We start from the raw sequence: 14,066 nt of genomic DNA, 5'->3' as shown, positions 1-14,066 counted from the left end.
GAACTCACTGTGTTGACAATCGTTGCTTACCACGAGGAGTTTACGGGACTATTACTAAAATGATTTCATAAAACCTGCTCTAACTGATGATAAATATTAGAAGAATTAGATAACTACCTATCTATTTGTTTATGTATGTACGAGTATTATCATGACACTGTTTTATTCCAAAATTAATTTCGTTTTTTTTTCTTAGATTCTCATTTCTATGTCTTATTATTTTTATTCTTAGTTCCAGTTGATCTACTAACATCAACGTCAACAACATCGCCTGCCGAGTATGGCGCCACTGGTCTTGGAAAATTAGACAAATACGGGTGCAGCATCAACGGAAAATACTTCCCCGAGGGCTCGAAAGTACCGCCGACTCCGAACAAACCATGCGAACACTGCTACTGCATTCGAAATATGACGACCTGTGTTATGCAAGAGTGTACTCTTCATGTGGATGGATGTACTCCTATCTACCACAAAGACGTCTGCTGTCCTGTCCGCTACTCTTGTGGTAATTATTATTTTATTTATTTGCATTTTTTTTGGCAAAGTGAATTTATAATCGTAATGATTTGCTATAAAAAATCTCCATTAAGTAAACTTAATAGTTTTTTAACGTTCATTAGTTGTAACAATTGGCCCAAGTTTCAGCTTTTACTTAGAATATTCATGTTTTATTTCAGATCATCCAGAGGATTCAACGCTGCTTTTGGATGACATGACCACGACTGTACGACCCACACCTGGTTTCCTATTGACTACCACCACTTTGTCACCAGTGACCCAAATGTCCCAGGATTGCGTTCACGATGATCAAATCTTCCCTGATGGTGCTTTAATCAAAACTGAAAAGGCATGTGAACATTGTTATTGTATGAAGGGAGACATTGTTTGTGTGGTGCAAGAATGTGGAACGCCCATGGAAAATGAAGGCAAAAACTGCACCTCACAACCACCAAGAGAAGGACAATGTTGTCCAGATACTTATATTTGTGAAGGAGATGAAGTCACCACAGAGCCACCTTCTGAATTCACAACGCAATCATATTTGGAAGAACTCACCACCTTATCTCCTCCCAGAAGAGTTGGAGTTGAAGGCAGTGGCTACAGACATGAACCTGGTGAACCTGCTTTCACTGAACCTCCTATGATAACAGAACCTGAAGGAAGTGGTTATGAAGAACCAACGGAGTCATCTATCATTGATGATACTTACAAATTAACGCCAGAAACGCCTGATATCAGTAGTGAACCTACAGACGAATCTTCTTATCCCAGCAAGACCACACTTAGAACACCTACATTAGAAGAAGTTGAAAAGACTACAGAACCCGATAAGGGTCTCAACACTGTTCCAAGTGACGCAAGTGATGAAGAAATGTTTAAACCTTCGATTACGGAAAAAACTCCATCGGAAGAACCAGAGGTTACCGAAACAACAAGTGATGAAAAAACGGATGAAAGTAAAGAAAAAACACCCTCGCCCGAAGACGCCTCTACGCCAGTGGTGACAATTAAGTCTGAAGAAAGTTCAAGCACCACAGAATCAGCTTTCAGGAAGGAGGATTCTTTGGGAGAACCTACCGAAATCTATGATCTAAATGAACCTGAAAAGGTGTCTACGCAGTCACCAGAGGTCGAGAAGGAAACTGAAGAAGATGTTACAAGCTCGAAAACTAAGGCACCATTTATGGAAGAACTTGAAAAACAAACAACATTGACACCAGAATTTACACAGAAGGACATTGAAGAAGAAATTCCACCACAGAAATCTACTACCGAATCAGCATTAGAAATAACAACGTCTGAAGATAGCAAGTCAACTGAAAAAATAACTACAGACTCTGTTGAGCTTGCTCATACTGGAACGACTGCAGCAACTATAGAAAAAGTAGACGTGTCTGAAACTACAAGCGCGGAAGAAAATGAAGTTGAAGATATTTCAACAACTCTTCCGCCTGGCCGTATTCCAGGAGAAGGCGATTGCTTACTCAATGATATAACTTATAGAAATAATAGCAATGTACCAAGTTCAAATAACTGCCATACAGGCTGCAGATGTGTTAGTAGTATAATAAAATGTGATCCAATTATTTGCAGTCCCCCTCCAGAGTATATGAATAATTGCCAACCTACCTATGATTCGCCTGATGCATGCTGTCCAACATACGTTTGCGAAACTGGAGAAACCATACCTCCTCAACCACACAGTCAAATGGCTGGAACAGATAGCCCACTGCCATCTTCACCGATCGAATGCCACGGTGATGAATGTGAAGTGAAAAAAGAACATGACATTCCTGTTGAGGGTGATTGTGGATCAGCTGGATGTGGTGATGGACATGTCGCAGTGCCGGAAACCCCATCAGAAGATTGCCATGATGGTAAATGTTCATTCCCAGCTCAACCATGTACTGATGGCAACTGTCAAGAAACGCCGACAACTCAATGCGAAAATGGCAAATGCGGTATTGAACCCGAAATTATACCTGTTAAACATACACCACTTTGTGGCGAAAATGAATCGGATTGTAAACTACCCGTACCTGAGACAGTACCGTGTGAAGGTGAGGAATGTATTAGTGTTCATACTGGATGCAGTGGTACAGATTGTGGCACAGATGATCTCAATAAACCTATTATTCCGGAACAAGAAGGTGGAAGCTGTGAAGGAGATTGTAAGACACCACAAGGTGAAATAACTGAACCTTGTACGGAAACATCGTGCAGAAGAAAAGAAACCGGGGAAGTGGAGGGTTCTGTACCTTCGGACTGTTCAGACTCTGAATGTCTCCAAAAGGTGCCATCCAGTGATGATGATAAGAATATACCAGTAACAGAAGATATGGGTATTAAATCTACAGAACAGCTTGAAATAACTACCGCAAGACATGAAATTGAAACAGAATTACCTGAAAAAGAAACTAAATCACCTGAAGGTGTGAGTGACCACGAACCAACTGAAAAAATAGAACCTACATTAGAAGAGGGTAGCACAATTAGTCCATTATCTCAAGCAACAGAAGCACCAGCATCTCCGGAAGACAAAATTGGTGGAACCGAACCGGCTCTTGATGTTGACCATACTACAGCGCCTAAATTTGATAAAGATGATAAAGTTACGAAATCACCAGAGATAGAAGAGGAAGTATCCACCTCAGAGCCCGAAGTCGCAGCAACTGTTGAAACTAAGTACGGTGACACTGACGCTGTTACGAAGAGACCTGAAGAAGTAGAAATGGACTCGCATGTTACCAAATCGGAAGACGTTACACCTAAATCTGATTTGGAAACTGAAACTAGTGAATCTACTGAAAAACCACAGTATATCGATATAACCATTAAGCCACAGGACTCTTCCACAAGTATTCCTGAAACAGAAGAAACAAAGACAGAATCAGAAGAACACCATGAAGTCATGTCTACTAGAGTACCTGAACAAAAACAAACTGAAAGCTCAATGCCACATGAGCATGACAAGGTTACCGAAGAGCCTGTGCCATATACATCAGAATCAGATATGAAACATGAGGTTACGGAACCACATGTTACAGAATCAAATGAAATCTTCGACAAGGCAACTGAAATTTCGGAACCAGTAGAATTAGATGAACACAAAATGACTGCAGAATACGAGCAAGAAGTAACCACAGAGGGCAAATTAGCGTCTAGTTCGTTGGAGCCTGATACCTATACCTCTCATACGGTTTCGGAGAAAGAAATTGAACAAGAACCATTTACAAACGCGCCTACAGAGCATCATCTTGGTGAAAGTGTCACAGAGTCCGTTCCTGAAAAGACGTCAGAGCCATTTGAAGATGTAACAAGACTAATTCCAGATATGGTTAAAACAGAAAAACAAGAGCCATTCACAGAAACTCCTGGAGAATACATTACACAATCACATGAATTAAGTCCCGAACCCGCTTTGCCTGGCCAAGAACCTGAGTATTCTACCGACGAACCGATGGTACAGCCTAGCGAACCTGTTTCAGAAGATGATACCAAGTTACATGCCACTTCAGAATCACCAATAACTGACACTAAAGAAAAGGATACTACCCAGGCATCTGATGAAGATATTAAAGGAGAAACCACAACAAGAGCTTCAATGTTGGGTGAAAAGACGACTGCTTCAGAACCAGAAGAAGTTGACGATAAGCATAAAGAACAACCTATTGAGAGTCCTGATACTAATGAGATAACACAAGACACAACACAGAAACCAGCTGTCACTAGCTCTGACGAAGAAGATCAACATGCGGAAGAACCTAAAGTAACAGAATTAGATGAAACTGTTACTGAAACTCCAGTTACATTAGTAAGCGAACAGCCATCAAGTAGTCCGGAAGAAACGCATAAGACAGAGAAACCTGAACTAGGAATAACTGAACCACAAGAAATTAGCACGGAAGAACCTTCGATACTTCCAGGGGAAGAATCTCAAGTAACAGATAAAATACCATCCGAGCCATTTATCCCAGTTCACCCAGAAACACCTGAATCGTCTACGACACAATCTGACATCATAAATGAAATCCCGCACGTCGACGTTGATATCCAAACACCATCGCCATATGAAGATGTAGAAATTGAAACCAAGACCCCCGACCGAACAGGTTTCGAAGATACAACCGAAGTGGAAGATCTGGAGACAAAGGCTCCAGAAGCAATTACAACTAAAACGCCTACGGTATATGAGGAACCAGGAAAGACCTCAGCTCCGGAAGATATTGTAACAGAACAACAAGAAAAAGAATCAGTTACTACAGAAAAGACAAAGGAACAACCATCTGAACACGAACAAGAACAAACCTCTGAAATGCAGGAAACTACAGTTCCTTCAATAGTCCAAAAAGAGAGTTCAGAAGAACCAACCGAACCTCTTGTTACGGAAAGTGACGTACCATATGTCACCAGAGCTCCAGAATCACACGTGAAAGAACCAGAGGAAGCAGAACCACATGTGAAAGTACCAGAAGAACCAGTTACTGAAACTGCTGAAGCATTAACAACAATGGGTATTAGCGAACCACACGAAAAACTGTCACCAGATCAAACTGGAACAGAAGGGTCCGAAGAAATACCTTCAAGAACTCCCGAGCACAAACCCGATGAAGACCATCACGTTAAAAAACCTGAAGAGAAGCCTGAAATACCTCAAGAAACTTCCACACGAACACCTGAAGAAATATCTACGGTGTTATTAGAGGCTGTTACTGAACCTACACATGAGGTCATTCCTGTGGAGCCACAAGAACCAGTCTTTGAGCCAAAGGATAAGGAAGAAGAAACCAAGGCTACAGAAAAACCAAGTGACGAAAAACCATCATATTCACCCGAAGGTTCTACGGGATTAGATACAGCGGTAACTGAGCCATCACATAAAACTGAAGAAGACCTAGTTTCTGAACAAGAAAAAGCAACAACTGAAGAATCGTCCGAACAAGCTCTAGAATCATCTACTAAAGTACCACAAGATATGACTTCATCGTTATCAGATTCGGATCTGCCAGAAAAATACACTGTTTCGGTATCACAAGAAACCACACCAAGTTCATTACCAGGTTCCGTAACTGGTGAAGCAGAAAGCGATAAACCTTCAGAAAAACCACAAGAAGCTGATGAGGCAGGAATGGAACTGACCACACGTAAATCACCAGAAGCGATGGTCACGGAGCCTTCGTCAGAACAGGCGACGGAAGGATATGAATCGGAGATGGCTACGGAAGAACCAATGCTACATGGAACGCAAGAAGCTGAATCAGTTGATCAACATACTATTCCTGATGTAGTTGAATTAGAAGAACATAGCCACAAACCAGTTGAAGAAGTCTCTACTGAGGCCACTACTGAAGAAGATTATAGTACCGGTCCATCTGATGACAAGGAACCAAAACCGGTAGCAACTACAGAAAGACAAGCAGCAGTTACTGAAGCTGAAGAAGAAAAATTATCAACGTCCCGACCATCATTTGACGAAGAAAGTGAACAGACTGTTGCTCCAATTACTAGTGGTACTAAAGACACTCAAGAAGAACAGCAACCGATATCCGATATTGAAATTCCAGTACAGACTGAAAAAGTTCCGACTGAAACAGTTACAGAATCTGAGTTGTCACATGAAACAGCAATGCTTGAAGAAGTTAGCACTGTAACAGGTAAAGTACCAAGTATAGAAGAGGAGGAAATTTCAACTTCAAAACCAGAATTAGAATCTGGCAAACCAGAGGATAAACCAACTGATGAAAAGCCCGAAGATGAGCTAGCACCGAAACCACAGGAAGAAACAACTGAACAATCTGTTGAAAAATCTACTGAGAAGGCTCAAGAAGAAATAACTGAGAAACCCATAGAAGACGTGGAACAGAAGCCATTAGAAGGAGGGGTAACACCTTCAGAAAAACCTGTAGGCTTACCCGAAGAAGCGCAAGAAGGAAAGCCTTCAGAAGAAGGCGAAGAAAAGCCAACAGAAATGCCATTAGAAGAACCTGTAGCAATGACTGGAAAGCCTGTAGAAGAAGCAGAAGAAACGCCTACAGAGATACCAGATAAGAAACTTTTGGAAGAAGCTGAGGGACAACCTATGGAGGGAACCGAGAAACCTTTGGATGAATCTGAAGAAAAGTACACAGAAAAACCAGAATTCACTGAACCTAAAAAACCCCTACCAACACCACAAATTCCGGAAGACCAAACTAAAGAGAAGCCTGAAGAAATTCCAGAAGAAAAACCAACCGAATTGCCAGAGAAGAAACCTGAGGATGAAACCGAAAAGAAGCCTGAGGATGAGACCGAGATGAAACCTGAGGGTGAACCCGAGAAGAAGCCTGAGGATGAGGTTGAGAAGAAGCCTGAGGATGAGGTTGAGAAGAAGCCTGAGGATGAGACCGAGATGAAACCTGAGGATGAGGTTGAAAAGAAGCCTGAGGATGAGGTTGAGAAGAAGCCTGACGATGAATCTGAGAAGAAACCTGAGGAAGAGACCGAGATGAAACCTGAGGACGAGGTTAAGATGAAACCTGAAGACGCAGAGAAAAAACCTGAGGATGAGGTCGAAAAGAAACCTGAGGAGGAGGCTGAAAAGAAACCTGAGGATGAACCCGAGAAGAAACCGGAGGATGAGGCCGAGAAGAAACCTGAGGAAGAGGCCGAGAAGAAACCTGAGGATGAAGCAGAGAAGAAACCTGAGGATGAGGCAGAGAAGAAACCTGAGGATGAGGCAGAGAAGAAACCTGAGGAAGAGGCAGAGAAGAAACCTGAGGAAGAGGCCGAGAAGAAACCTGAGGATGAAGCAGAGAAGAAACCTGAGGAAGAGGCAGAGAAGAAACCTGAGGATGATGCTGAAAAGAAACCTGAGGATGAGGCTGAGAAGAAACCTGAGGATGAGGCAGAGAAGAAACCTGAGGATGAGGCAGAGAAGAAACCTGAGGATGAGGCTGAGAAGAAACCTGAGGATGAGGCTGAGAAGAAACCTGAGGATGAGGCAGAGAAGAAACTTGAGGAAGAGGCAGAGAAGAAACCTGAGGACGAGGCAGAGAAGAAACCTGAGGATGAGGCTGCAATGAAACCTGAAGGCGAACCTGAGAAGAAACCTGAGGATGAGGCTGAGATGAAACCTGAGGATGAGGTTGAGAAGAAACCTGAGGATGAATCTGAGAAGAAACCTGAGGAAGAGGCCGAGAAGAAGCCTGAGGAAGAGGCAGAGAAGAAACCTGAGGATGAGGCTGCAATGAAACCTGAAGGCGAACCTGAGAAGAAACCTGAGGATGAGGCTGAGAAAAAACCTGAGGAAGAAGCCGAGAAGAAACCTGACGAAGAGGCAGAAAAGAAACCTGAAGATGAAGCTGAGATGAAACCTGAGGACGAGGTCGAAAAGAAACCTGAGGATGATATCGAAAAGAAACCTGAGGATGAAATCGAAAAGAAACCTGAGGATGAAATCGAAAAGAAACCTGAGGACGAGATCAAAAAGAAACCTGAGGATGTGGCTGAGATGAAACCTGAGGACGAGGTTGAGAAAAAACCTGAGGATGAGGCGGAAAAGAAACCTGAGGATGAGACCGAGAAAAAACCTGAGGACGAGGTCGAAAAGAAACCTGTGGTTGAAATCGAAAAGAAACCTGAGGATGAAGTCGAAAAGAAACCTGAGGATGAAATGGAAAAGAAACCTGAGGATGAAGTCGAAAAGAAACCTGAGGATGAGGTCGAAAAGAAACCTGAGGAGGAGGCTGAGAAGAAACCTGAGGATGAGGCTGAGATGAAACCTGAAGGTGAACCCGAGAAGAAACCTGAGGATGAGGTTGAGAAGAAACCTGAGGATGATACCGAGAAGAAACCTGAGGATGATACCGAAAAGAAACCTGAGGGCGAACCTGAGAAGAAACCTGAGGATGAAGCTGAGATGAAACCTGAGGATGAGGTTGAGAAGAAACCTGAGGATGAATCTGAGAAGAAACCTGAGGAAGAGGCCGAGAAGAAGCCTGAGGAAGAGGCAGAGAAGAAACCTGAGGATGAGGCTGCAATGAAACCTGAGGGCGAAGCTGAGAAGAAACCTGAGGATGAGGCTGAGATGAAACCTGAGGATGAGGTTGAGAAGAAGCCTGAGGATGAATCTGAGAAGAAACCTGAGGAAGAGGCCGAGAAGAAACCTGAGGAAGAGGCTGAGATGAAACCTGAGGATGAGGTTGAGAAGAAGCCTGAGGATGAATCTGAGAAGAAACCTGAGGAAGAGGCCGAGAAGAAACCCGAGGAAGAGGCTGAGATGAAACCTGAGGATGAGGTGGAAAAGAAACCTGAGGATGAGATTAAGATGAAACCTGAAGACGCAGAGAAGAAACCTGAGAAAGAGGCCGAGCAGAAACCTGAGGAAGAGGCCGAGAAGAAACCGCAAGAAGTACCCGAAATGAAACCACAAGAAGTACCAGAAGAGAAACCTCATGACATGCCAGAAGAGAAACCCACAGAACCTGCATCGACAGCCTCTCCTGAAATATCGAAACCTGGATTCGGTGACATGCATCCCACAGATGAGGTTCCAGACGACGAAAGTCCATTCCCGCCCAGCGCAGGAACCAGCGGATATGGCACTGAGCCCGACTACGTGGAAGAAGACCAAGCTTTCGGACCCGGCACGTGTCGCTACGGCGGAAAAGTATACGTCTCAGCCCAGCAAATACCTAGAGATGATCCTTGCGATTTCTGCTTCTGCTTCAGAAGCGACATCATTTGCTTACAACAGAGCTGCCCACCTCCAATTCACGGTTGCCACGAAGAACCAATACAAGGATTCTGTTGTCCGCGATACGAATGTCCTGTGGCTATGGCTACTACTCTTAATGTTACGACGACCACGACGACAACTACCACGACATTGCCGCCACACTTCCTTCCCCACGCGTACAAAGGAGCAGCACAAAGAAGAGGCTGCCAAATAAAGGGGCATACATACAAAGTGGGCGAAGTTGTTCGCGCTTCATCTGGACCATGTTTACATTGCACGTAAGTTAAACTCATTTTCATTCCTTTTCTTTTGACAATTTAAAAGGTTTAAGTTTCGCTGAAGTAGTTTTTTTCACTTACGCTTCATGTGAAGTATACGAGGTTGAGTGATCAGTAACTAATGTCTATGCTAATTTCATTACAGATGCGGAGGAGACGGTCAAATGAAATGCGACCCCAAGGCGTGCACCCCCGAGCCGATGCTGCGGCAGATGATCGCCGCCGCCGTCTCAGCCAAGCGGCGGAGGTGAAATACCTCGCAGAGCTCGTCACTTTAACTGAACACGTGATCACAAGGATAGCGCCTATGTGATAATTATTTCCATCTACTCTTCTATGCACAAGAATAATGCTCAAATTATCCCGATGGAGTAGTATAAGATTTCGTGTCATATGTAGTAATCGATATTATATTTTACTTTTCATAAAGTGTCGTGGCACCGTTCAATTAATGAATCAATCATGACTGTGATTAAAATGTTAAATTATAAATAATAATTTTCTAAAACTGAATTTATTACAATTTTGAGTCTTTGTTAAGACTTATTTATTAATATTATTATTATTTATGTTTTTCTTAACAAAAGTCAGTGCCAAACGATAGTGCTAAGTTGTAAACGACTATGGCTTTATGATAAAGATGTTCAAAACTTTGTTATATTATGTCATTCAAAAAAATTTTGTATTGACCAAAGCGAAGCTGTAAAATCTCACTATAATATTTACATAATTGCACAAATCAAGCTTCGTAGGTCATTAGATCGCCGAAATCTTGACCATTTTACATAATGTAAACTTAATTGTTTTACCGATAATAAGTTTAGTCAATATCTTTGTTTTTACACGATGTTACAGTTAGTGGTTTAGTATCGTGTAAATATGAAGTAAATCTTAAGATTCCCTGATGTTGTAAATGCCTTACTTAATTTGTAATAATTTATATATTTTAGGTGTATAGTACTTAAGCCATGTTTTGAGACCAGTGACTATTATAATTTAGAAATAAAACGAGTACGCCGGCCGCGGTCCGAAAAGCGCCGGTCGACGCGGCCGCCTTGGCCCGCGCTTTTCCTGCTTCTTCGTCTTAGTGAAAACGACGGCACCTTGTTTTCCTTAATTCGTCGAATGCGTTTTATAGCACTTAGTGAGTGCTGGTCAATATTTTTAATCGTTTTGTAAAGACCATTTACAATATGATAAAAATAATTAAAACATATTGTAGGATCTTTTGTAACTTTTGATATTAAAGTGCTGGTAGACTTAAACACGTCGAAAGATTCAGATCGAGGTTGGTACGAAAGCTCAACAGGCTTTTGCGGTCGTGAATAAATATTGAAGCACAAATTAAAGCGGCTGCATTAATTTGTACCAACCTTTGCCTGTGAATACTGGTTGTAGTTATATTTCTTTTTATTTATTTAAAGTTGTAGCAATAGTTATAAAATTATTGGTTTTTAAATTGTGATGTCGATTCACTCAAAAAACAGTTTCCGTAAGACATATAATTACGTATGTCATCTTACAACATGAATTTATTTAATAATATTTTACCGAGACAAGTGGGTCTAGACAAAGTGCAAATTATAATCGCAAACCAGTCGAAAAGTGGTCGAAAAGCCCCTTTTTTGTATGGAGTTTTGACGGATTCGATTTTCGATTCGATCAAAAAGTGCGTTTTGTCTAGGGGGGAAGATATTGTCTAGCTGTCTGTGCAAATGAGTTTTAAATAAAATATTCCAAATGAACTGTGTAACATTATTTTTATTTGACCTATTTCCGGTTCCTATATTTTAATTGCATAAATTATGTGTTTGTTGTAGTAAGAATAGTCTACAGGGCTTATAAATAGTTCTAAACATTTATCTATTTTTTACCTCTTCAATTACCTAGTACCTAGGAAAGCTTTCTCATTGACCTCCTCCTAACAACATCAACTGAGCGAACTGAATTAATTCATGTAAACTTAGTAAACCTACATTAAAGTTATTGAAATGGTTAGTAACCGTAAATCGAGAATGACTATAGTAATTACAAACAAAAATAGTAATTATTACTCAAATATACAGCTCATCGAGAAGCTTTTTTTGCACAATCTATTTTTTACGAGTATACTTATGTTGCTAAGTGTATGCTTTGGCGACCGTCGTCTTTACAATAATGTTCTTATTTTTTTTTTTTTTTTTTATGAATAACTACCGCCCAATAGCTTTACTGCCATCCATTTCCAAGATCCTTGAAAGGCTTATTTATAACAGACTCTTAAATTATTTAGAAAAAAATAAACTTTTGGCAGACACTCAATTCGGTTTCAGACCGAATAGGTCTACTGATGACGCAGTACATGAGCTCACCAATTATATTGCGAGGCAACTAGACTCAGGTAATAAATGCTTAGTCATCTTCCTTGATCTTGCAAAAGCTTTCGATACAATTTCGATACCAATGCTTCTAAAGAAATTATACGACCAGGGTATTAGAGGAATTCCACATACTCTAATCAAGGATTATCTTTCGGAAAGAACTCAACGTGTAATTATAGATGATGAAGTGAGTGAAGAGTTAATTGTCGAATATGGGGTTCCACAGGGTAGCATACTGGGGCCGCTGTTATTTCTCACGTATATCAATGACCTATGCCTACTTCCACTTCCCGACAACAAAGGGAAAATAATATCATACGCCGATGATACAGCTTTAATGTTCAGCGCAAACACCTGGAGTGACGCGTTCGCACAAGCTCAACTCGGTTTCGACTCTGTCAATCAGTGGCTTAAAAACAACTTACTAACCCTTAATGTAGATAAAACTAAGTTCATAACATTCTCCTACAATGCTTTCTCGCAGCCTACCTCAAACTTATACTCCATTAAAGCCCACTCCTGCACTAATTCTCAACAAGCATGTGCATGCCCTTATTTAAATAGTACTGATAATATGAAATACTTAGGTCTAATCATTGATAAACACCTGAACTTTAAAGCTCACGTCGAAGCTCTCACATCTAGAGTCAGAAAATTGATATTTGCCTTTAAAAATCTGAGACACGTGGCTAAGGGTCCTCTTCTCAAAACTGTCTACCTCACGCTATGTCAGTCATTAATTACTTACTGTATTACATCCTGGGGAGGCACGCATAAAACTACACTAATACGCTTAGAAATAGCTCAAAGAGCTGTTCTGAAAGTAAGCACTTTCCGACCAACACGCTTCCCTACAGTAGAGCTTCTTACGAAATGCGACGTTCTATCAGTACGTCAACTTTTCGTATTACTAACAATCCTCAAAAAACACTCACTAACTACCTTTAATCCCGACCTCAAAGCCAACAAAAGGCGCGCCGACATCGTATGTCCCTCTGAGCGATTTAACAGACAGCATACCCACAAATTCTTTTGTTTTCTAGGAAGCTTTTTGTAAGTTTCTTGTACAACAGTATAAACAAGTATCTCTGTATATACCCAATGAACAGCAAAGAATGTAAATATGCACTGCAGAAATGGCTCAAGGGTAAAACATATGATGACACAGAAAACCTGTTAATAGTTATTAGTTAAATTACTTACTTTAGGTATGCTAACTATAAATAAACATTCTGTCAGCAAAATTTTATTTATGTAACAAAATTGTCAACCTTTACCTTTATCAACATTGTTTTGGTGTAATTATTTATAATATCTGTTTAATAAGCACTAACTTACATAATAAGAATGGATACCTAAAACACAGGCAAACATTTTTGCTTAGTTTAGGTATACTACCTTAATTAAAATATTGTTACTAACCAAATAATTTCATAGCCCCATTTAAGTTTCTTGTATTTAGGCTAAGTCTTTATTCAATAAATTTATCTTATCTTATCTTATTGATTATTCGAAATTATCCATCACTCTCACTTCTCGTAGAAAGGCTAAAAATACAAACACGATAAAATGATGAATGACTGAAAAGCTAAGTTTTATTAACTATCTGATATTTCGACAGATAGATAACGTTAAAAAAATTGATACCAATAGGTCTATGTCAGTGTGAAACCTCTTAATTGTAATAGAGTTGAGTAGATAAGTCAAAGTGAAATTGTGAACTCTGTCAGTTTATAATATAACGCGTTAGATTGTAAACTAACAGTGGGTTAGGTTAGGTTAGATTGTAATTTAACTACGTCAGATTATAATCTGACAGAATTCACAATTTTACGGTGACAGATACAATACAAAAATAGAATAGACTAGATGACAAAATGTCGATTATTTGTCCGTCAGACAGATATAGTTAGAAAATGTTCTTTCTTATTTAAATAAATAACAGTGCTACATCGAGTTTAAATGTCGCGCGACGTCACTTGTGAGTAGATTTTTTAATCAAAAATGACGTCACGCGACGTTTCAACTGATTCTGATTCGATTACGAAAAAAATTGAAAAATACGTGTCCAATATTTTTTATTATCTGTCTAACGGACTAAATAGAATTTCGATTTCATTACCCAGTCATCATCCCAATTAGTATACTTAGCATAATAATAAAGGTCTTGAGACCACGTACAATATTTTCAAGAAAAAAAAAACTCCACAG

At 40.4% G+C, this 14,066-nt stretch overlaps 1 protein-coding gene across 1 annotated transcript in view; it reads left to right on the top strand.

Moving 5' to 3' along the window:
- The window catches only part of LOC135071874 (titin), a 37,294-nt gene extending 26,046 nt beyond the window's left edge, over positions 1-11,248 (top strand). Inside the window, exons 5-7 of the mRNA XM_063965720.1 lie at positions 233-505; positions 678-9,495; positions 9,641-11,248. Coding sequence (XP_063821790.1) covers positions 233-505; positions 678-9,495; positions 9,641-9,746 — 9,197 coding nt within the window. The 3' untranslated portion in view covers positions 9,747-11,248. The remainder of the gene's footprint in view (positions 1-232; positions 506-677; positions 9,496-9,640) is intronic.
- The last annotated feature ends 2,818 nt before the right edge of the window (positions 11,249-14,066 follow it).

The sequence above is a fragment of the Ostrinia nubilalis genome, chromosome 5 (genome assembly GCF_963855985.1).
Source record: "Ostrinia nubilalis chromosome 5, ilOstNubi1.1, whole genome shotgun sequence".
In the NCBI taxonomy this organism is placed as follows: domain Eukaryota; kingdom Metazoa; phylum Arthropoda; class Insecta; order Lepidoptera; family Crambidae; genus Ostrinia; species Ostrinia nubilalis.
Note: the sequence above shows the minus strand (reverse complement) of the source record. Positions and strands in the feature narration are given on the sequence as shown.